Source organism: Pongo abelii, chromosome 3 (genome assembly GCF_028885655.2).
Source record: "Pongo abelii isolate AG06213 chromosome 3, NHGRI_mPonAbe1-v2.0_pri, whole genome shotgun sequence".
NCBI lineage: Eukaryota > Metazoa > Chordata > Mammalia > Primates > Hominidae > Pongo > Pongo abelii.
This window is the reverse complement of record NC_071988.2, coordinates 130,298,574-130,323,413: the sequence shown is the minus strand read 5'-3', so window position 1 is coordinate 130,323,413 and position 24,840 is coordinate 130,298,574. Positions and strand designations below refer to the sequence as shown.

Sequence of the window (24,840 nt, the reverse complement as noted above, 5' to 3'; positions counted from 1 at the left end):
GTGGCGGAGAGACCGTATCCGTGTTGTACGGAAGCCGACGCACCTCCCCGACGTGGGCGGAGATGCAGGGAACCACCACGTTGTACGGCAACCAATGTGCCGCCCCTCTGTGGGCGGGGATTCACACTAGCTGTCTGTGTCAAGGCCACGCAGAAATCTTTTGGAAATCGCTGTGGAAACAAACGCAAATAAAAAGCCGCAAAGAGCAAAGGTGGGACAAAATCAACTTCTTTCGTTGTCATGGACACTGCACTTTTAATCTAAAGGGCGCCAGCTCTGGCGTTAGACCTGGGTTTAAATCCCAACTCGATATTTATGGTTAAGGGACCTTCAAGAACCTTCCCTTCTTCAACCTTCCCTTCTCTTTCCTTGTCATTTATTCAGAGCACAAGCTTTACAAACAAATTGGGATTTTAATGCAGTTTCTGCTAATCATTAGCTATGTTACTTTGAGCAAGCCCTTAAATCTCTAAAAGGAAGATATTAGGAACTACCCTGCCGTGTTATGTCGTGATCAAAGGCATTATGAAGTTAAAGCACTTAGCACAGGGTCTTATAGAGTGGAAGTGCTCAGTAAATGGTTGCTAATCTTATGATTATGTACAAAGAGCTACTTGAGGCTTTTCATGGGTGGTAAAGTTTAACCTTTAAAACAGTATGTAAAATTTTACATTAAGTGCACGTGTGTATTTTTCTGAGAAGAGGCTCCCTGGCTTTCATCACCTTGTCAAAGGGATTCATGACCTCTAAAAAAGTAAAGAACTCTTTGCCTGGGCTCTAAAAGACAATTCTAAAAGGGGCCTTTAAGTTTTTAATCTTAGATTAGGCTCCCTGGGAACACACCTCGGAGAGACTTGAGTGTTGGTTTATGGGGAGCGCTCTTAGAATGCACCTCCAGGAAGCTGAGAAAGGCGGGGTCAGGTGATCCACAACGTGGTTGCAATTGAAGCCTCAGCTGTTCCAGCAAGGAGCTCTGGAATTAGGATGAACATCATAGTTGTCCCAAACAAGCAAGGAAGCTCTGCCTTTGTGCTCCCACATCAGCCAATTATTGGCATGCTGCTCCCTGACCAAGGGTGAAGCGCTTTCCTGAAGCTGAAGGTAACGTCCAATGAGGAAGGGAGCTGTGAGGCAGCTGCATTGCCCCAGAAGAGAGGATTTGGATAGGATATCCCAGTACCCACTCAACTTTCCTTCTAGTATTTCTAATCCATCTAGCAAACCAAGAAAGCAGGCAAGTGACTGAGGGCATGTAGTCTGTCTTGAACTGTGAGGCCTATTCTATCAAGCCTCACATCACTGCCATCTTTGTCACAACACCAGATGGAAGGCTCTGGTTATATCCTTCCCTCTGCTCACTCTCAAATAGCTGCTTCTCCCCCGACCTTGTCATCAGCTACTTCCCTCCTTTCCAGTCCTTTGATTTTTGTCCTCTGAAATCCTTTTCGTCTCTATGCCAGGCATTGAGATGGAAGCTTGCATAGAGAGACAAATGTGGTTTTTGAATAAATGCACTAATGAATGTATTTACTTGCAATATGTTCTCTATATTTTAAGAGAGACTTTGCAGAGCAGAAGAGAACAGGAGATGGGAGCCCTTGGCACACTATGTTGTTGTTTACGTCTCTGTCCGTGCCTTCCCCCACTCCAGTAGATAAGAATAGTGGTCTCATTATTGTAGTTTTCCCTTAAGGTACTTAACCCAGTTCCATAATACTATTTTCCGTCTCTTTAAATTTGTATTTGCATTTTTTCTTGATCAGTCTTGAGAAAGATATGGCGATCTTATTAAAAACTTCAAAGAGCCAGGTACAGTGGCTCATGCCTGTTAATCCTAGCAGAAAGATTGCCTGAGACCTGTAGTTAAAGATCAGCCTGGGCAACATAGCGAGACGCCCATCTCTACAATTTTTTTTTTTTTTTAATTAGCCAGGTGGTGTAGCACACGCCTTTAGTCCCACCTACTCAGGAGGCTGAGACTGGAAGATCACTTGAGCCTAGAAGTTTGAGGCTGCAGTGAACCATGATTGTGCCACCATACTCCACCCTGGGCAACAGAATGAAATCCTATCTCAATAATAATAATGATAATAATAATAATAATAAATGTATGAAACTTTGGTATATGACAAAGCTAATATATCAGATTGGTGGGGAAAGATTGGTGACTATTCAGTAAATGAAGTTGGGAAAAATGGTTATACATATGAAAAGAAAAAAATTGTATCCTTAAGTCACTCTACACCAAAAAAAAAACCCTTAAATGAGTCAATAATAAGGCTTTAATTCATTAGGAAATATAGGTGACTATCTTATAGACCTTGGAGTAGAAAAGGATTTTTTAAACAAGACACAAAAAGCACAAACTCAGAAAAGACCGATAAATCTGACCACATTACAATTAATAGCTTTTATCAAAAAACCCTTAAATAAAAGAATGTTAAACCTCAAAGATTCCCAGTCCAAGCCAAAAAAAGTATGATAGGTTCACCTTAATTTCACAAAAATTTGTAAAATATTTAGTAAGTGCACACAGAAATTAATGAACAGAGAACAAAGACAGATTAAAAAAACAAATGAGGTTCTTTAGGCCGGGTGTGGTGGCTCATGCCTGTAATCCCAGCACTTTGGGAGGCCAAGGCAGGTGGATCGCTTGAGGCCAGGAGTTCAAGACCAGCCTGGCCAACATGGCCAAACCCCATCTCTACTAAAAATACAAAAATTATCTGGGCGTGGTGACAGGTGCCTGTAATCCCAGATACTCAGGAGGCTGAGGCACGAGAATCACTTGTGCCTGGGAGGAGGAGGTTGCAGGGAGCCAAGATTGCACCACTGCACTTCCACTGAAGTTGCCAGCCTGGGCAACATAGAGAGACCCTGTCTCTAAAAAAAAATTTTAAGAGATTTTGTACATGTGATTACGATTACTAATCAGTAGACTACAAAGGAAGCCAAAATTAGAAGTGGAATGAAGGAATGTGTTGCAAGACACCAACAGCTTTTGTTATGCTAAAAATAGAATTCATTATTGGCAGTTGTTTTTTCTTGCTTTTCTTGCTTTCAGTACTATATGCCACTAAGCATAAAATAATCATTTTAGTATGCTCATGAATTCTATGGATCAGGAATTTCTACATGGTATAATGAGAATAGTTTGCCTTTACTATGTAATGATTGGAGCCTCAACTGGGGGGTAACTTGAACAGCTAAGGTGTGCATGGGTTCTCTAGAGATAAACAGAACTGATAGGGTATACATTTATTTGTTTATTTATTATAGGAATTGGCTTATGTGATTATGAAGGCAGAGAGGCCCTGCAATCTGCCATCTGCAAGCTGGGAAACCAGGACAGCTGGTGGTATAAGCCCTAGTCTGACTCCAGAGTCCCAAGAACCAGGAGTGCTGATATTCAAGAACAGAGAAGATGAATGTCCCAGCTTAAGCAGAGAGAAAATTCACTCTCCTCCACGTTTTTCTCTTCAGACCCTCAACAAATTGGATGACACTCACCTACATTGTGAAGGCAATCTTCTTTACTTAGTATACTGATTCCAATGCTAATCTTTTCTGAAACCACCTTCACAGACCCACAGAAATAATGTTACCAGCTATCTGGGCATCTCTTAGCCCAGTCAAGTTGACACATGAAATTAATCATCAGGCTGGGCGTGGTGGCTCACACCTGTAATCCCAGTGCTTTGGGAGGCCAGGGTAGACAGATTGCTTGAGTTCAGTCTGGGCAACATGGCAAAACCCCATCTCTACCAAAAATACGAAAAAGTTAGCCAGGTGTGGTGGTGCATGCCTGTGGTCTCAGCTACTCAGGAGGCTGAGGTGGGAGGATTACTTGAGCCTGGGAGACAGAGGTTGCAGTAAGCTGAGATGGCACCACTGCACTCCAACCTGAGTGACAGAGTGAGACCCCATCTGAAAAAAAAAAGAAAAAGAAATTAATCATCATGGGGTGGGGGTAGAAGGTGGAATTATCTGAACACTTTTTAGTTTCATGCCTGGACTGGGCTGCTTCAAAGGCTGGGCTCTCATATGGAACTGTCAACCAGCGCAACTACATATAGCCTTTCTATAAGGCTTAGAATTCTCACAAATGGCAATTTGGTTCCGGGAGGTAGGTTCTCAAGAGAAAGCATCTAGGAAAAAAGCATTCTAAGAGAAACAACAGAAGATGCATGGCCTTGGAAGTCACATAGCATCACTTCAATCATACTCTATTGGTTAAGGGTGTCACAAATCTAAAAAGATTCAAAGGCAGTAGACATATATCCTCATTCCTTTTTTTTTTTTGAGACAGAGTCTTGCTCTGTTGCCCAGGCTGGTATGCAGTGGCACAATCTCGGCTCACTGAAAGCTCTGCCTCCTGGGTTCATACCATTCTCCTGACTAAGCCTCCTGAGTAGCTGGGACTACAGGTGCACACCACCATGCCTGGCTATTTTATTTTTATTTATTTTTTTTAGTACAGAGGGGGTTTCACCATGTTAGCCAGGATGGTCTCGATCTCCTGACCTCGTGATCCACCTGCCTCGGCCTCCCAAAGTGCTGGGATTACAGGTGTGAGCCACTGCGCCCGGCCTATATATCCTCATTCTTGATGGAAAGATTATCAGTGATTTTAGGATTATATATTAAAGCCACCATGGTTTCTTTCCTGCTCTTTAATATTTAAACCTTTTTGTTCTTAACATACTTCTGACCTGTCTCCCAGTCCAGCAATGTCTAATGTGCTGTTAAACCCATCCCTCGAGTTTGTAATTTCAGTTATTACATTTTTCTATTCTAAACTTTCAATTTGTTTCTCTGTTTATGTTTCCCATTCTAGGCTGAAATTTTCAGTCTTGACTTTTTTCTTTGAATGCTTAAACACGCTTAGCATAATTATTATTTCAATGTTTCATTATCTGGGTTTTCTTAGGATCTGTTTGTACTGTCTGATGTTTCTCTTGGTTTTATGAAAAATTGATTTTAGGACCTAGATAATCTACTCATTTTCTAAGACCACTTTGTTTTAATTCAAGATGCTTTGTATAATAAATGGTATATCTAGTAAGACTGACCCCTCCCAATGTTCTACTTTTTCAGGGTTTTCTTGATAATTCTTACTGATTATTGCATACAAATTTTTAGCATCAACTTGTTTAACTCCAAACAAAAGTTGACATTTTTATGTGTCAATTTTGTGTATTAACTTGGGAAGACTTGACATCTTTATGATCCTGAGTCATCTTATCTAAGAACATGGAATATCTGTTTGCTGTGTCCTTAAAGTTTTGTCCCTAAAAGCTCTGTACATTTCTTATTAAGTTTATCTCTAGGTATTTTATCTGTTTTGCTGCTAACATAAGTGGTATACTCTTACCCACTACTCCATTTAACTGTTTTCTTTCAAATGGAAGGCTATGGATTTTTGTTTATTCATGTATGCCCTGCTATCTTACTGAATTATCTTATGATTGGTATTAACTTTTTATTGATTTTATTTTTTTCAGATATTACCTCTTCCTTTCTAATTCTTTTACCTATTATTCAATCCCATTGGCTTATATTTCAAATGCAATACTAAATAGAAATAGTAGTATAGATTAATGGCATTTTTGTCTTATTCCCAAATGCAGGAAAACAGCCATGTTTCTCCACTATGTCATATGTTAAGAAAATAGCCACTGATTACTATTTATTTATTTTTTTTTACCATGTCAGGAATGGATATTAATTTATGAATTGCCTTCTTACTATCTATTAAGATGAGAGTTTAAATTTTCTCTTTAGATCAACTAATGTAGTGAATCATACTGGGGGAGGGTGATGGGGTGCCTTTTCTAATTTACGTAAGACGTCATGGTTTTCATGTCTCACTGGCTGTTCTTCTGCCTGGAATGCTGTTCCCCAGGTATCTGCATGGCTTGCTCCCATTTCCTTTATGCCTTTGCTCAAGGTCACTTTTGAAATGAGGCCCATCCTAATCATCTCATTTAAATTGCACTTTTTGCTGTCCTGCATTGGCATTTTTAGTTCCTCCCACCAGGTTCTTTTTTTCTCACACTTATCACTTTCTAACATACTATATATTTATTTATTATGCTTATTGTGTGTCGTCTGTCTCCACTACAAGTGTACTCTGTCTCCACTACAAGTATACTCCATGAGGCTAGGAAGTTTGTTCCTTTTTTCCTTTTTTTGACTTACATGTTTCCAGTACCTAGAGCAGTGCTTGGCGAATAGTAAGCATTCAAAAATATTTTTTAAATGAATGAATAAGTAGAGATTAGCGCCTATCAAGGAATTATTCAAGAAGAATATCAAATAATAAAATTTAGTATTATTTCTAGCGAAGGTTAGACTTACAGCCATGGAGATAAAGTAAAGAGATTAAAAGCATTTTCATTGTAGAACTTTTACACGTTTTTCCATTACTGGGCCTCATAGCCTATATTGCACCATGAATCAATGTCTTTTATTAATCTCGTGATTATTTGTGAATGGCCCAATTATAGTCATGTGTTGCTTAATGACAGATACATTCTGAGAAATATGTTAGATGATTTCGTCTTTGTGTGAACATCATAGAGTGTATGTACACAAACCTAGATGGTAGAGTCTACTGCACACCTAGGCTTTATAGTATAGCCTTCTGCTTCTAGTCTACAAACCTGTACAGTATGTTACTGCAGTGAATAGTGTAGGCAATTGTAACACAATGGTAAGTATTTATGTATCTAAACATATCTAAACATAGAAAAGGTAGAAGAAAAATATGATATAAAAGATAATGGTACACCTGTATAGGGCACTGACTATGAAGGGAGCTTGCAGGACTGGAAGTTGCTCTAGGTGAGTCAGTGAGTGAGTGGTGAGTGAATGGGAAGGCCTAGGACATTACTATACACTACGGTAGACTTTATAAACACTATACACTTTATATACACTATATATATATTTATATATAAAAAGATAAATATATATACTCTATATATTTATATATAAAAAGATAAATATATATACTCTCTATATATTTATATATAAAAAGATAAATATATGCTCTATATATATACACTATATATTTTTTGTATACACTAAATTTATAAAAAGTTTTTTTTCTTCAATAATAGACTAACCTTAATAAGCTTACTGTTGCTTTTTTACTTTATAAAGTTTAAAAAAAATTTAACTTTTTGACTTTTTGGTAATAACACTTAGCTTTAAACACACATTGTACAACTGTACAAAAATACTTTCTCTCCTTATATCATTACTCTATGAGCTTCATTCTCCTTTTAAATTTTTTTTAAGCCCTTTTGTTAAAAACTGGGACAAACACACATATTAGTATAGACCTACGCAGGGTCAAGATAATATCACTGTCTTTCTCCTCCACATCTTGTCCGATTTTGTCTTCTTGGGCAATAACATGCATGGAGCTGTCATCTGCTGTCATAACAATGCCTTCTTCTGGAATGCCTCCTGAAAGACATGCTGAGGCTGTTTTACAGTTAAGGTTTTTTTTTGTTGTTGTTTCTTGGTAAGCAGAAGAAGTACACTTTAAAATAATGAGGCCGGGCATGGTGGCTCACAGTGTAATCCCAGATACTTGAGAGGTTGAGGCAGGAGAATGGCTTGAACTGGGAGGTGGAGGTTGCAGTGAGCCGAGATCACACCACTGCACTCCAACCTGGGTGACAGAGTAAGACTCCATCTCAAAAAAATAATAACAATCATAAGTAAAATAATGAGAAAAGTGTAGTATAGTCAATACATAAACCAGTAACATAGTAGTTTATTATTACCAAGCATTATGTACTGTACATAAGTGTATATGCTATACTTTTATACAGCTGGCACGATAGTAGGTTTATTTACACCAACATTACTACAAACATGTGAGTAATGTGTTACACTATGATGGTTGTGATGGCCACCACATCATTAGGCGATAGGAAAGTTACAGCTCTATTACAATCTTATGGAACCAGTCTTATGTATGCAGACTGTCACTGACCAAAATGTCACTGTGCAGCACAAGACTGTATACAAATTATGTTACATTTTGTGTATTAAAAGGATTAACTAGTTCAGTGTAAATATTTGAAATATATCGTGGCTTTGGTGATCCTGCTTTGACATGTCTTCATTTTAAAATGTATGTTGAGAACCTTAAGAAAAGTAGCAGGAGTGGCCCAAGCTTTTTTCAACTTCTGAGAGGCCCTACTAGAGACTAACTGCTCACCTTGTATTCTGTAGCTCTGGGTTTTCTTCTAACTGCTGTTGAGTCCTTCTGCCAAATGTGTCACTGCATCTTTAATTGCTTTGCCAGCTTGAGCTGTAATCTAGCAACAACTTTGCTACAAAGAGTTAAAATATCAGAGCCATTCTAAATAACCACTGTAATTTTAGAAATAGGCGTTTGAAACAAATTAGATTTTTCTAATAGAAATGTTCTGAGCCTAAAGCCCTAAAGGGGAGTAAGGAAACCAATTAACTTTAATTTAAATAATCATGTCTTAAGTAGCAAACGAGCCAAGTTCTATTGTTAAAGAACGACTGTACTAAATCTCCGAAAGGTTAGGTTCAAAATGGTATAAATGCAGTGGTTTCACATCTTACTAATGAAATAAATTTCTATTGGTCTTTGTAGCCTCTGCTTCTTGTCTTACTGGACATTGTTACTGAGGGTAGAGGAAGGGAATGATTGAGATTAAGGGCAGAATAATTATGTGCAATTCACATTGATGTTCCTATTGTTAGTAACTTTTTTAAAAGCAACCAGTGAAACAGCTAATAATTTTATTCCTGGGAAAAAATAAGAAAATCTGAGCAAAGCTTATTTTCTTCTTTTAAGCTTGTATATGTAGTATATGATTTTCTGTTTGTACTTGCTATTTAAAAACAATGTATTTATAATGATTGAGGTCGCCATGCTGTTTTATATACAAACATGCCCACTATTTACAGCCACAATGAATTTCTGCCAATGTCTATAAGCATTAAAGCAACCATCAAAAATGTATTAATAAGGCATATATTATTAATAAGGTATAATACAGTAGATACTAAACTCATGCCTGGAGTTTTATTCTGGATGAGTTAATGTAGTAAAGTAGGAAGAGAGTGAGTTTAGCAAGCAGTTTGAAGCCAGATGATGGAAAGTTTTAAATGCTATGCTTAAAGGCTTAAATTGTTTCTCTCGTGCCTTCTCTTTTGATTTCTTTCTCCTCACGTGCTACCTTTGTGAACTTCAGAAAGCAAGTTAACCTCACTGAGACTGTCTCTTTATCTGTAACATGGAAGTGGGAATCCCATATTGTGGGTGTGCTGGGGGAATTAACGGAGATAAAGCACGTGGCTGAGGCTGGCACACCATGGCTGCTCAATAGATAATTGGTCTTAGTATTGTTTTCTAGAAATGAAATGCTGCCTTCTGCTCTTCCTTATTAACCAGTTTTACACATCACTGTTATGTCTTATACCTTACTAATGTTTGGTGTGTTCTTAGGAGAACATTTTTATTTCCTTGTGTTATTTTGGGGAACTCTAGAAAAACCACTATAGAATTTATCAAAATGGAAACATAGCATGGATTGACAGAAAAGGGCAAAAGAGTTAAAAGGGTTAGTGTGTCAACTCCTTGACTTTCTGGAGATCCTTTTTTTTTTTTTTCCCCAAAACGTAGCCACTGCCTTTGTGTCTTGTTCCCTGTCCTGTGTCTTGTACCAATTATTTATGCAAATGAAGACAATTGTTTTCCTATGAAAGCTTGGTGAAAGGATGCTATAGAAAAATCCAGTGCATTTTCATTATTGCTTGCTCAACAGCAATACTCTTTTGTAGCAAGAAGAAAAGAATTTCGCAAAATGCTCCCCCACCCCCACATGAAAAGTAAAAAGTACATAATATCATGTTTGTGTTGAAACTTTTTCTTCCAAAATGTCATAACCCCATACGAAAGAGAATTAAAATCCCATTATTTTAATTTACATCTAGCCACAAGATAAGTAAAGTTATCATTGAAATTCTAATTAAATGGGATGATTGACTAAGGTAGCACATCAAAGAAGAGAAGTGAATATGATAAGTCGAAGACTTATTAATTAGTCTGCGTGGAAGAAATTCCAGGGATGTCAAGCTGAGCCTGCTGCAAGGAGAAAAGAAGCAGACAAGAAAACGTTCGTTTCTTTGAAGTTAGGAACTGAGATAGTGATGGAGGTAATTGCGTCTGACTGGATCCAGTAATGAAGAGCTGTAAATCAGACCGCAGAATCGAAAGGAAGATTCAAGTAACGAATGTGGCTGCCTCCCCCTGCTGTGAAGAAACAGAATGCAGAGCGCACTAATTGACCCAGCCTATTTCCCAGTAGTTCTCTGTTATTATTTATTAATTTTTAATTTCTGAATTATTTACGTGCTGGGAAATTATTCTTGACAGGCTGTTAGGCGTGCCAAAGTTAATGGAGGATGAAAGGACTGGTACCAGAATTAGCAGGGATGTAGTCACAGGCTACTGGATTTAATGATTTTGGAAAGAAAAATTGATTTCACACAGCGTGTCACTTTATACTACTTTAGGGATACACCAGCTATTTGATTAATTGAGGAATAACCAATTCAAAGTATATTTGAAGTGTAAATGAGTCACAGTGCTCAGCTGTTTACTTTTCTCTCTTTCTGAGAGATCTGAATTTTCTTCAAGCTGATGATTAAAAGCCGATGAAGACACACTTGCATGCTTTGAATGCACACCTGTTTGATTCATATTAAACTCAGAAGGGAGGAAAACCCTGAAGTACATGAGAAGATAGTTTCACTTATTTTTTTTCTGTCTTCTAATCGCTTTATGTGATTTCTTTCCTCCAGCATATAGCACAGCAGTAGTTGCAATCTGCATCCCTTAAGAATGAGGCTCAAGAAAATTTCTCATTTGCTTTATGACCTATGAGCACAATCAGAAAGAAGCAGTGCTTGCTAATGAATAGAATAACCAAGTAGAAAAAATGTATTAACAGAAAACAATGACTTTAATGAATAAGGGAAGAGGATTAACCTATTAGGAAAATGAGTGAGGCAGAAATATGCCATCACCATCCAGGCTAAAAGCCCTGTGTCATTTCTGTCTTCTCCCTTTCCGGGCTCCCTCATTAGCCACCCTCTTTGTTCAGCTATCTTTGGCCTAGTCCTCTGGTTTTCTTAGGTCAAGTCTTCCTCTTCAATTATATTCTATACCGGTGGTTCTCAAATTTTAATGTGCAAACAAATTGCTTGGGGTTCTTGCTACTGTACAGGTTTAGATTCTGTGGGTCTGGGATGGGGACCTGAGATTCTGCATTGCTAGTAGGCTCCCAGGTAAAGCCCATGCTTCTGGTCCTTGACCACTCTTTGAGCAGCAAGGTTCTACAAAACTCTTGACAGGCACATTTTCTTTAAAACACTGATTTTAACCATGTAACTTTCTCATTCAGACACTTTAAGTGATTTTCAGTGCCTACAGTTAAATGCAGATTCCTTAGCATGGCATTCAAGGTCTTCCTAATATGACCACAACCTGCCCTTGTAGGCATATCCTATACTTTCCCATCTCCAGGCTTTTGTTTTTGCTTTTTCTTCTTTGTGAAAAACCTTTGTCTTTGGAAATTCTAACAGTGCCTCAAGGCGTATTTCAAATTCCACATCCTCAGTGTTGGCCCACTCAATAAGACATGAGCTGTCCTTCAAACTCTTCCTCTCATACCTTTTTACTTTTTTTTTTTTTAAACTGGTTTCTTGAGAAAGGACAGATGTTTTACCTCTTTCTTGCTATGTGTTATCTTCAGTCTCATATAATTGCTATTAATATTGCGATTTCTCCCTGTTCACATACAGAATTGTAAGTTATGTAGGAGTAGGGACTGTTCCTTGTCTTTGTATTTTCCCGAAGTGCAGATGCAGAGCACAGAGTATGTATCTCACAAATATTTCAGTTTAACTGAACTATGTAAGAACATTCTCTCCATGGTCGTTCCTACTCTTGCAAATTTGCAGCATCTCAAATCCTTCAGAATAGCTCACAGATCCTGATTTTTTGCTACTTTATTCATTCATCAATTTACCTATTTACTCATAAGCATTTGAGGGTTCTTTTTGTGTCAGTGCAGTGCCAGGGACTGGAAATATTCAAGTAAAACAATAGTCTTTCACTCCTAAGCTCCGATGATTCCCCCTCCCCACATTTATGTCCTGCTCCCCCACTTCTATGTTTACTAACGTCAACCCCCAAATATAAATTATATAAGCGATAATTCTGGCTGGGAACAGTTTCTCATGCCTGTAATCCCAACACTTTGGGAGGCCAAGGCAGGCGGATCACTTGAGGTCAGGAGTTCAAGAACAGCCTGGCCAACATGGTGAAAGCCCATCTCTACTAAAAATGCAAAAATTAGCCAAGCATGGTGGCAGGCACCTGTAATCCCAGCTACTTGGGAGACTGAGGCACAAGAATCGCCTGAACCCAGGAGGCAGAGGCTGCAGTGAGCTGGAATCACGCCACTGCACTCCAGCCTGGGTGACAGAGTGAGACTCCATATAAAATAAAAATAAAAATAAATTATATAAGCAATAATTCATATATTTTTTAAAAAACCAAAACTTTTCATGAAAATTTCTAACTGTTGTAGGCTCAAGCACCATTACCTCAGAATATGGACTTCCATGAATCCTGAGAGACTTTCTGCTGAATCTGGGCCTTGCATTCATTTTCCTCTCCAAAGGATTTCAAAATCCTTAAAGCCTTGGCCATTCACTACATTTCTCACCTCACTCCCACCCCCCAGTACCCATTTTTCAGCCTTGCATCAGTTCTCAAACTGTTGCTTCTACCTGATCTAATCTCTCTGAGGGGAGGGCACTTCAACATATTTAAAAAACTTACCCCTTCGTTTCTTCTGTCCTCTTCCTCTGTCTTTTCTATTTATGTTTTGTGCCCGTTACCCTACCCTGATTTCCAGCCTTAATCCCTATACCCTACCAAATGCAGACGGAAAAAACATTTTTTAAAAACTTCTAATTTTGTGTCTTTCATAAAGATTCAGTCAAGAATAAACCACAACAAGCAAGTGTGACAGAAATGTGCAGGAGTCTAATTGTCTAAACTAATTAAAAGAGACCAAAAAATTATATCATGGTTCTTTAGTTGCAGGCAACAGAAGCCAACTCTGGGTAACAAGCAAAAAGGGAAGGAAAAGGATGCAAGGGCTGCTCAGAGAATAGATAATATAATAAATATTAATGACAATAATATGAGACTGAAGACACCACATGGTAAGAAAGAGGTAAAACATCTGTCCTTTCTCAAGAAACCAGTTTGGTTTTGTTTTGTTTGTTTTTTTTTATTTATTATCTTTTTTTTTAGAAAAAAGTAAAACAGGTATGAGAGCAAGAGTTTGAAGGACAGCTCATGTCTTATTGAGTGGGAGAAGGTTAGATAGCCAACATTGAGGATGTGGCATTTGAAATATGCCTTAAGGCACTGGTAGAATTTCCAAAGGCAAAGGTGTTTCACAAAGAAGAAATAACAAAACAAAAGCCTGAAGATGGGGAAGTATAGGATATGCCTACAAGGGCAAGTTGTGGTCATATTAGGAAGACTTTGAATGCCATGCTGAGGAATCTGTATTTAATTTGTAGACACTGAAAGTTGCTTAAAGTGTCTGAATGAGAGAATTACATGGTTAAAATGTAATTGAATTTTGGAAAACAACGATGGCACCAAATAAGAGAGTGATCCTGTAGTGCCCATTCTAGGAGAACCTGCTTTGGTCTAAATCTTATTCCGTCTCCTAAGAACTGATTTATAAGTGGAATGATGCAAAGAAGGGAAATGATTACAGCTGATCCATTTCCCTTGGAAACACTAGCTATCAATTCCTTTATCCCCAGAGCTGTCTGTCTGGTACAATAAATATTAATAACAATAATATGAGACTGAAGATACCACGTGGTAAGAAAGAGGTAAAACATCTGTCCTTTCTCTTTTTTTTTTTTCTCACGAAACCAGTTTAAAAAAAAAAAGTAAACAGGTATGAGAGGAAGAGTTTGAAGAACTCATGTCTTATATAGTAAGAGAAGGTTAAAGTAGCCAACACTGATTCTTGTTCTTGAATCCTGGCTGTTCAGCTTTTCCTCCACTGATTTTTATCAGTGGAAGCCAAAGAACTCTAACTGATACAAGAGACAGTTGCAATAGCAGGTGCTCACTAGAGGTTTGCTCATCATCCATGTGGTTTATCAGATACGAGCAGATGAGTTTTTAACTCTATCACAGCTCTAAAAGATTTACTGAGAAAAACATCCTTAAAGAAAACGCAGTCAAAGAAAGTTCTAATGGCAATATTAATTAATATTACTTAGAAGGCCAAACTCTATAGCCGATGAGATAAAGCAAAGGGAAAGTAAAGAAACTTTTGTTGGGATGTTTTAGGCTGATTTATTTATCTCAGCATATGAATGAGTGATTCAACCTACTGGTTATTGAGGAATATTTCAAAGCAAAAGCAGTGTGGTTCTGGTGTAGGAACAGACAAATGGAACAGAGGGAGAGTTCAGAAATAGATCTGTGTGCATATGGGAATTTGATATACAATAAATGTGGTAAAAATGGAAAAGAATGCGTTGTTTGGAATATAGTATTGGGAAAACTGGCTCATCATCTGGAGAAAAAGCTGGACTTTTTCATTACACTATACAAAGATGGACTCTAAATGAATTAAAGACCTAAATGAGACAGGTGAGTATTCAGAACCAGAAGAAGAAAATAAAGAATTATCTTCATGAAGTTTATTAAACCATTGAAGTACAAACAATAAGTGAAAAATTGATGATTTAGCTACATTAATGTTACAGCATTTTTTTCAGCAAAGGTTACCAAAAACAAAGTTAATAGACAAGGAGAAGATAGTTGCAGCATCAAAAACAAAGGATAATATTTACATCAGTGCTGTCCACTAGAAATGAAATGTGAGTCACATATGTAATTTAAAATTGTTAGTCACGTTAAAAACTAAAACCATTCTGGCCAGGCATAGTGGCTCACGCCTGTAATCCCAGCACTTTAGGAGAGTGAGGTGGGTGGATTGCTTGAGCGCAGTTCAAGACCAGCCTGGGCAACATGGTGAAACCCTGTCTCTACAAAAAATACAAAAAAAATTAGTCAGGCATGCTGGCTTGCACCTGTAGTCCCAGCTACTTGTGGGGCTGAGGCTGGAGGATCACTTGAGCCCAGGAGGCAGAGATTGAAGTGAGCTGAGATTGCACCACTGTACTCCAGCCTGGGCAACAGAGTGAGAACCTGTCTCAAAAAAAAAAAAAAAAAAAAAGAAATGTATAAAGTCATTGTTGCTGATTTTTATTATGAAGAGTTTCAATTTCAACATAAATTGTTGTTCTTGTCTGGCTAAATCACTAATAAGCTCTTCCTTTCTTTTGGAGTTTAAAATTTAGCTTGTTCATATGTAGTGTGATATCCGTGAGAAAACATAAATCATATTGTCATTTTGTCTTTGATTATTTAATATTCCTTCCAATTCAGGAACATATTAAATTGGAGTTAAAAGTACTTTCTAAAAATTCTTTGCCGAGTGCAGTGGCTCACGCCTGTAATCCCAGCAATTTGGGAGGCCAAGGCGGGTGGATCACGAGGTCAGGAGATTGAGACCATCCTGGCTAACATGATGAAACCCCGTCTCTACTAAAAATACAAAAAAAAAAAAAAAATTAGCCAGGCTTGGTGGCGGGCACCTGTAGTCCCAGCTACTTGAGAGGCTGAGGCTGGAGAATGGCGTGAACCCAGGAGGCAGAGCTTGCAGTGGGCCGAGATTTCACCACTGCACTCCAGCCTGGGCAACAGAGCGAGACTCTGTCTCAAAAAATAATAATAATAATAATAAAATAAAATAGAAATTCTTCCACAACTCTTATCAATGAGCACAGGCAGAGAACACAAGATTAAGAAAATCAGTCTTCTATTTCTTTCAAAAGTTCCATAACTTGGCAATGATTTATAGCATTAGTGTATAGATACTAAATGACATTTATTTATTTATTTATTTATTTATTTATTTAGAGACAGTCTTGCTGTGTCACCCAGATTGGAGTGAAGTGATGCGATCTCGGCTCACTGCAATCTCTGCCTCCTGGGCTCAAGCGATTCTCCTGCCTCAGCCGCCCGAGTAGCTGGGATTACAGGCTCCTGCCACCACACCCAGCTAATTTTTGTATTTTTAGTAGAGACTGAGTTTCACTATGTTGGCCAGGCTGATCTCGAACACCTGACTTCAGGTGATCTGCCTGCCTTGGCCTCCCAAAGTACTGGGATTATAGGTGTGAGGCACCACGCCTGGCCCTAAATGACTTTAAAGTAATTGTACTCCATAACAGTTTTCATACAGTGTGCTTTAAAAAGCTGAGCACAAAGATTTTCAATACATATCACACAGTGGAACAAAGCAATAAATGAAATAGCAATCTCTTGTCTTACCATTCCAACAAATCTGGATTTTTACCTAACATATATGGGCCACCATCTGTCATTATAGACACAAATTCTTCTTTGATGGTTATAAAAGATGAAAAACTACTCCAGAAATTTAGGTGTTTTTAATTCAGATTTAATAAAACTTCATAATTTAGGAAGTCCTTTGAGACACAAATATACCCAAAGTATTAATAAACATTGTCATTTTTTTGAGATAGAGTCTCACTCTGTAGCCCAGGCTGGAGTGCAATGGTATAATCTTGGCTCACTGTAACCTCCACCTCCCAAGTTCAAGTGATTCTCCTGCATCAGCCTCCCGAGTAGCTGGGTTTCCAGGTGCCTGCCACCATGCCTGGCTGATTCTTTTTTTAAATAGAGGCAGGGTTTCACCATGTTAGCCAGGCTGGTCTTGAACTTGTGACCTAAGGTAATCCACCCGCCTCGGCCTCCCAAAGTGCTGGGAATACAGACGTGAGCCACCATGCCCGGCCGACATTGTCTCTTATATCACATCATCCATTTAAAGCTAAAGAAAAGTACTTGTAATTTTTTTAATTGTTAATCAATTGATCTTTGATACTGTATCATTAGAAAGTTCTTGTAATCTATGGGCCATTTTTTAATGGCTTAGTTGAAGGTCTTTCACTTTTTGTAAAATATCTTCTTTAGACTTTTTCTCATAATTTTCTAGCAAAATTTCCACAACTGAAATAATTTGTTTTACTATCTGACTTAAAATGACTTTCATTTTTCATCCCTCCCTTTCCCCTCCCTCCCTCCCTTCCTCCCTCCCTTCCTTCCTTCCTTCCTTCATTCCTTCCTTCCTTTTCTGTTTCCTTCCTCCCCTCCCTCCTTTCTTTCTGTAAGAATCCAACACATTTTTAGCTGACTAAAATTACAAGCTCAGGGGCCAGGTGCGGTGGCTTATGCCTGTAATCCCAGCATTTTGGGAGGCTGAGGTGGGCAGATCACCTGAGGTCAGGAGTTTGAAACCAGCCTGACCAACATGGCAAAATCCCATCTCTCCCAAAAAATACAAAAAAATTAACCAGGCATGGTGGCGTGCACCTGTAGTCCCAGCTACTGGAGAGGCTGAGGAATGAGAATCGCTTGAACCTGGGAGGCAGAAGTTGCAGTGAGCCAAGATGGTGCCACTGCACTCCAGCCTGGGCAACACAGCAAGACTCTGTCTTAAAAACATAAATAAAATAAAATAAAATAATAATCTCAGATCCTATTAAGAGCCAGTAAGGATTTTTTGGTCGTATATTCAACTCCTATTTTGAACTACAATTTTGATTCTTTTTTGACTTTCAAGGGGAAATGTCTTATCAAATTCGTTATGTATTTACTTAAAATGTCTCAGTATTGTCTAATTTATTGCTTAAAATATTTTTTACACACAAATAGCTTTTTTCATTTTGCTGTGTTACAACAAATTGCAGTTTCCATTCATTGTAGAATTTGTGACATGCTTTCTTTCAGTCCTTTTCTTTATTTTTTTCTTTTTTGAGACGGAGTCTCGCTCTGTACCCCAGGCTGGAGTGCAGTGGCGCGATATTGGCTCACTGCAAGCTCCGCCTCCCGGGTTCATGCCATTCTCCTGTCTCAGCCTCCCGAGTAGCTGGGACTGCAGGCGCCCGCCACCACACCCGGGTAATTTTTTGTATTTTTAGTAGAGACGGGGTTTCACTGTGTTAGCCAGGATGCTCTCGATCTCCTGACCTCATGATCCACCCATCTCGGCCTCCCAAAGTGCTGGGATTACAGGCGTGAGCCACCGCGCCGGGGCTTTTTTTTTTTTTTTTGAGACGGAGTCTTGCTCTATCCCCCAGGCTGGAGTGCAATGGCGCGATCTCGGCTCACTGCAACCTCTGCCTCCTGGATTCAAGCAATTCTCCTGCCTCAGCCTCCTGAGTAGCTGAGATTACAGGCACCCGCCACCATGCCCGGTTAATTTTTGTATTTTTAGTAGAGACAGGCTTTCACCATATTGGTCAGGCAGCTCTCGAACTCCTGACCTCAGGTGATCCGCCCGCCTCGGCCTCCCAAAGTGCTAGGATTACAGGCGTGAGCCACTGCGCCCGGCCAGTCCTTTTCTTTTAATAGCCTAGTTGTAGTACTAGTTTCTGTGTCTCCACTTTATTCTGCATTAGTGGTATGCATTCATTTTATATTTAAATTTGGTTCATTCTTAAGCTATAAAAATGATTTTATTATAGTTACAATACTAGGTATTTAAATTTAATTTCTTCTCAGACAAAGGAAACTAAGAGAATTACCAGTCGACCTACCTTTAAAGAATGACTAAGGATATTCTTCAAAGGAAATGATAACAGCAGGCATAGAACTTTAGAAAGAAAGAAAGAACAATGGAATGAGAAAAAATAGGGTAACTATAATAGAATATATTTTATCTCTTATGTTTTAAAAATTATGTTTAATGGTTTAAATTTGTTTCCTATTGCTGCTCTAACAAGTAACTGCAAACACAAGGGCTTAAACAATACAAATGTATTATCTTATAGTTCTAGAGAGCAGAAGCACAAAATGAGTCTCACTAGGCTAAAATCAAGGTGTCAGCAGGGCTGCATTCCTTCTGGAGACTCTAGGGGAGAATGCATTTCCTTGTCTTTCCCATTTTCTAGAGGACATCTGCTGTTGTTGGCTCATGGCACCTTTTTTTCATCTTCAAAGACAGCAATGTTGGTTGAGTCCGTCTCACACTCACACTGCTACCTCTCTGGTTTTCTTTTTTGTCTCTCTCTCCCACACTTATGTCTGTCTGTCAGTCTGTGTGTATATTTGTGTGTGATGGGGTCTTGCTATATTCCCCAGACTGGCCTGGAACTCCTTGGCTCAAGCAGTCCTCTCACCTCATCCTCCCCAGTAGCTGGGACTCTGGGCATAGAACTGGCTGCTCTTCCACTTTTGTGAATCCTTATGACTATATTGGGCTCCCCTTGATAGTATAGAATAATATCTCTTTTTAAAGTCAGCTGATTAGCAGCTTTAATTCCATCTGCTTCCTTACTTCCCCTTTGCCACATAACCTATTAACTGTTTTGGGGGATTAGGATGTGGACATCTTTGAGAGTGGGCATTATTCTGCCCATCACAGGATTAAAAAATTATAATACCAATTGGATGTGATATTCAATGTATGTGGAGGAAATACTTAAGACATTATGTTTAAGAGGTGGGGAGGGATAAATCGCTAGGGAATTATGCTGAATTAAAAAAAAGCCACCTATAGGTTGTATACTATATGATTTCATCTTTCTAACATTTTGAAATGACGAAATTTTAGAAATGGATATATATTGCCAGGATAAATGGTTGCCAGAGGGTGGGGGCGGGGGAAGGTAGGAGGATGTGGTTATGAGAACAACACAGAGGATCTTTGTGTTTTGGAACTATTGAATATCTTGATTGTAGTAGTGGGTACATGACCTACATAGGTGATAACATTGTATAAAACAATATATAAATACATAATAAAAATAAAATAAAGACAAAAACAGAAAACAATATATAAACACACACAGACACACAAATGAATACTAGTAAAATTAGAATATATGAATATAATCAGTAGATTGCATCAATTTCAATATCCTGCCTTTTTGTGATTATTTGATAATTTCTGAAGGGATGAGAAGTAATGGATTTAATTTGTACATTATTCCAAGTTTCTCTGCAGAATGCAGGATATTTTAGGATATTAGTCATCTTGTTAGTCTAGAATCTTAAAAAGTGGTTGGCAGAGGTGTGAGGGAGGTGGATGTGGGTATAAAAGGCATCAAGTGGGCTCCCTGTCGTGTTGGAACTGTTTAGCACCTTGACTGTGACAGTGGATACAGAAACCTGCACAGAAGATAAAAATATGTGGAACTTGGCCAGGCGTGGTGGCTCATGCTTGTAATCCCAGGACTTTGGGAGGCCGAGGCAGGTGGATCACCGGAGGTCAGGAGATCGAGAACAGCCTGGCCAACATGGTGAAACCTGTCTCTACTAAAAATACAAAAATTAGCTGGGTGTGGTGGTGGGCGCCTGTAATCCCAGCTGCTTGAGAGGCTGAGGCAGGGGAATGGCTTGAACCCGGGAGGCAGAGGTTGTAGTGACCCGAGATTGTGCCACAGCACTCCAACCTGGGCAACAGAGGGAGACTCTATCTCAAAAAAAAAAAAAAATGTATATATACATACACACACATATATACATATACATACATACATATATATATATATATATATATATATATATATGGAACTTAATACATCACACACATGCAAATGATCCCAACGGGAAATCTGAATATGATCTGTGGATTGTATCAATGTCAGTATCCTAGTTATACTGTTATGATAAAGTTTTGTAAAGTTTTACCACTGGGGAAAACTGGAATCAGCATATAAGGAATCTATCTCTGTTATTTCTTACAACTGCATGTGAATCTACAATTAGCTGAACAAACATTTCAATTTAAAAAAGTGAAAGAGTGAAGGGACCTAATGGAAGTAAGGTTTCTACACTCAAAAAGTGGTAAAATGTCAACGCTGTTAGACTGTGATAAATTATGCAAGTATATTGTAATACCTAGGGAAACCATTAAGAAAACTATTCAAAGAAATATACTCAAAAAACTATAAAAAATGTAATTCTAAAACATTTTCAAGTGACCCACAGAAAGGTGAGAAAGGGGAAACAGAGGAATGAAAAACAGAGGGAACAAACAGTAAACAATTAATAAAATAGCCAATTTAAGCCCAGCATACCAATCATTACTTTCAATATAACTAATCTAAATATGCCAATTAAAAGGCAGAGATTGGCAGGGTGGATAAATTTAATTATCAAGGATGGTTTAAGTAGGTATCACTATAACTCTTGCTCTTTGCACAAAATATTCAAATAAACATACTACAGTGTTACATAGTTCACAGAAAAAAATCATTCAAACCAAATCAGTCCATTGGCACTGGCTACGTTGGTGATGTTTTTATGTATAATACATAAGAAATAATAGATAAGAATATGTTATGTATAATACATAAGAATATTTCTCATGTATAACACATAAGAAATTATGTATAATATATATAATGTATAAGAAAAATGTGTACTATAATAAAACAATAACAATATCTTAACATAACATAAGTTAAAGTAAAATGTACATTTACCAAAATGCTGCTTCAGTTTTAAATTTAAATTAAATGGAATGAAATGAAAAATTCATTTCTAGCTGCATTTCAAGTGCTCAATAATCACAGACCCAGCATAGACACAGAAATCCTATATAGCAAAAAAACCCAAACTTAAAAAAAAATAAAAATGTGTAAAGCATGTTAATAGGTAATTCAGTGACAAAGACATTCACTAGTAATCTGAAAGTTAATTAAAATTCTGCATGGGTTCTGAGAGCTTTTATCCTTAAGTAATACATATCAGTTCAACTCACGTTTCCTCCACCAAAGCAGTCTCTTTGTCACACTTATCATCAAGGGGAAAATAAGTAGCTAGGAAGTGCAGTCCTACTCTGTGCTGAGCAAAAGGTCTGGAAATATTTTCAGAATAGCATTATTATCTACATAAGCCACATATGAATATTTTTTGTTGTAGTTGTGAAGTGGAGAATTGTGAAGTGGAGAATTGAAAGCAATCTAGCTGTCTCTCACCAGGTGGATGGCACTTTTTTTTTTTTTTTTTTTTGAGATGGAGTTTTGCTCTTATTGCCCAGGCTGCAGTGCGATGGTGCAATATCAGCTAGCTTACCGCAACCTCTGCCTCCCGGGTTCCAGCGATTCTCCTGCCTCAGCCTCCCAAGTAGCTGGGATTACAGGCATGCACCACCACACCCGGCTAATTTTGTATTTTTAGTAGAGACAGGATTTATCCATGTTGGTCAGGGTGGTCTTGAACTCCCGAACTCAGGTGATCCGCCTGCCTCGTCCTTCCAAAGTGCTGGGATTGCAGGCATGAGCCACTGTGCCTGGCCAGCACTTTTAATTTATGTTAATTATTGCTACCATTCATTGAGAGCTTAACTTGTGACTCACTGTCCTAAGATTTTACATTTAATTTTTTTTATTTTTTGAGATGCAGATTCACTCTGGTTGCCCAGGCTGGAGTGCAATGGTGCAATCTCGGCTCACTGCAACCTCTGTCTCCTGGTTTCAACCCTCGGCCTCCCAAAGTGCTGGGATTACAGGCGTGAACCACTGCACCTGGCCAAGATTTTGCACTTATTAATCACATTTAACCACCCTATACATCCATGAGGTGGATATACTGATAATTTTCCTTGTATTACATTATGGAGTAACTTGCCCAGGATCATCCCTCTGTTAAGTGGCAGAGCTGGAACTTGAACTCACTATTTTCTGACTTTATAACCCATGCCCTTTTATCCTTTAGGCTGTACTGCCTCTTTTTATCAATTTGCCCTATTCATGGTTATGCATGCTGATGGAGACTGCTTTTGAAGCTTCTTTATTGAAGGAGCGGGAGAAGAGTAAGAAAGTTGGAGAGGACTAAGAAGACAGGAAAGGAAGAAAAGCAAAAGTAAGATAGAGGTCAGTGAGAAATGAGTGACAAAATGGGTGTTGGTTACCTCACAGGTTTTTAAAATTTCACAAGGCCCCATGCCGTCTTTGTCATTCTGTCCTCCAGATTTCTTGCTGGCGGCTCGCCTTGTCTGAACACAACCACAGGGCACGTGAATCTGTGATACAATCCATAATGGTCAACTTCCCACGACACAGATTAGAGTGCGGAAAAAACTCCAGCATACCATGTTTTCTTCTTTCTTAATTCTTTTTTTGCATTCATTTTGGTGGGAGCATATCCTTACTAGCTTCTTGAGAAAGAGTACACGGGAATTAAGTTTTTGAGACCTTGATTGTTGTTGTTTTAAGACAGAGCCAAGGGCTGGGCGCAGTGGCTCGTGCCTCTATTCCCATCACTTTGGGAGGCCGAGGTGGGCAGATCACCTGAGATCAGGAGTTCGAGACCAGCTTGATCAACACGGAGAAACCCCATCTCTACTAAAAAAATACAAAATTAGCGGAGCATGGTGGTGCATGCCTGTAATCCCAGCTACTCGGGAGGCTGAGGCAGGCAAATTGCTTGAACCCGGGAGGCGGAGGTTGTGGTTAGCTGAGATTGCGCCATTGCACTCCAGCCTGGGCAACAAGAGTGAAACTCCGACTCAAAAAATAAAAAACAAAAAACCAAAAAACCTGAGCCAATTCTGGGTGCGGTGGCTCACCTCTGTAATCCCAGCACTTTGGGAGGCCGAGGTGGGTGGATCACTTGAGGTCAGGAGTTCGAGACCAGCCTGGCCAGCATGGTGAAACCCTGTCTCTAGTAAAATACAAAAATTAGCTGAGCGTGGTGGTGCGCCCTGTAATCCCACCTACTCAGGAGGCTAAGGTGAGAGAATCACTTGAACCTGGGAGGCAGAGGTTGCAGTGAGCCTAGATCACGCTACTGCACTCCAGCCTGGGTGACAGAGCGAGACTGAGCCAGACGCCTTGGCTCACGCCTGTAATCCCAGCACTTTGGGAGGCCGAGGCGGGTGGATCACCTGAGGTCAGGTGTTCAAGACTAGCATGGCCAACATGGTGAAACACCATCTCTACTAAAAATACAAACTTTAGCTGGGCATGGTGTGGCGTGCACCTGTAATCCCAGCTACTCAGGAGGCTGAGGCGGTAGAATCGCTCAAACCTGGAAGGTGGAGGTTGCAATGAGCTGAGATCCCGCCACTGCACTCCAGCCTGGGTGACAGAGTGAGACTCCAACTCAAAAAACAAACAAACAACAACAAAAAAAACAAGACGGAGTCTCCCTGTGTCGCCCAGGCTGAAGTGCAGTGGCACGATCTTGGCTCACTGCAACCTCCGCCCTCTGGGTTCCAGCGATTCTCCTGCCTCAGCCTCCCGAGTAGCTGGGATTACAAGTGCGTGCCACCACGCCTATCTAATTTTTGTATTTTTTAGTAGAGATGGGGTTTCACCCTGTTTTGGCCAGGCTGGTCTTGAACTCCTGGCCTCAGGTGATCCTCCCGCTTCGGCCTCCCAAAGTGCTGGGATTATAGGTGTGAGCCATGGTGGTTGGCCTGAAAATGTTTTTCTTCTTCCCTCCTGTGTATTTGACGGTTTGGCTGAATCTAGAATTGCAGTAGGAATGCTTTAACTCAAGAATTTTTTTGTTGTTTTTGTAAAGACAGTGTTATAATTGCCAAACAGATTATTCCTGTCCACTGCACAGACAAAATCAATTCACTGAGATCACAGCCTTGCAGTAGAGTTTAATTGACATGA

At 39.1% G+C, this 24,840-nt stretch overlaps 1 protein-coding gene across 6 annotated transcripts in view; it reads left to right on the top strand.

Annotated features, from left to right (window-relative positions):
* Positions 1 to 7: 7 nt before the first annotated feature.
* The window catches only part of LOC100451818 (uncharacterized), a 64,796-nt gene continuing 39,963 nt past the window's right edge, over positions 8 to 24,840 (top strand). The window contains exons 1-3 of one of the 6 annotated variants that reach the window (XR_008524672.2): positions 18,768 to 18,902; positions 22,931 to 23,088; positions 23,186 to 23,414. Coding sequence is in view for 1 of the 6 variants with exons in the window: in XM_003776514.3 (XP_003776562.3) it covers positions 63 to 211 (149 nt within the window). In the remaining 5 variants the exon portion in view is untranslated. Of the gene's footprint in view, positions 212 to 3,279; positions 6,930 to 18,767; positions 18,903 to 22,930; positions 23,089 to 23,185; positions 23,415 to 24,840 lie in introns of those variants that run through there. The other 5 variants (XR_008524675.2, XR_008524671.1, XR_008524673.2 and 2 more) reach the window with 5 other exon arrangements.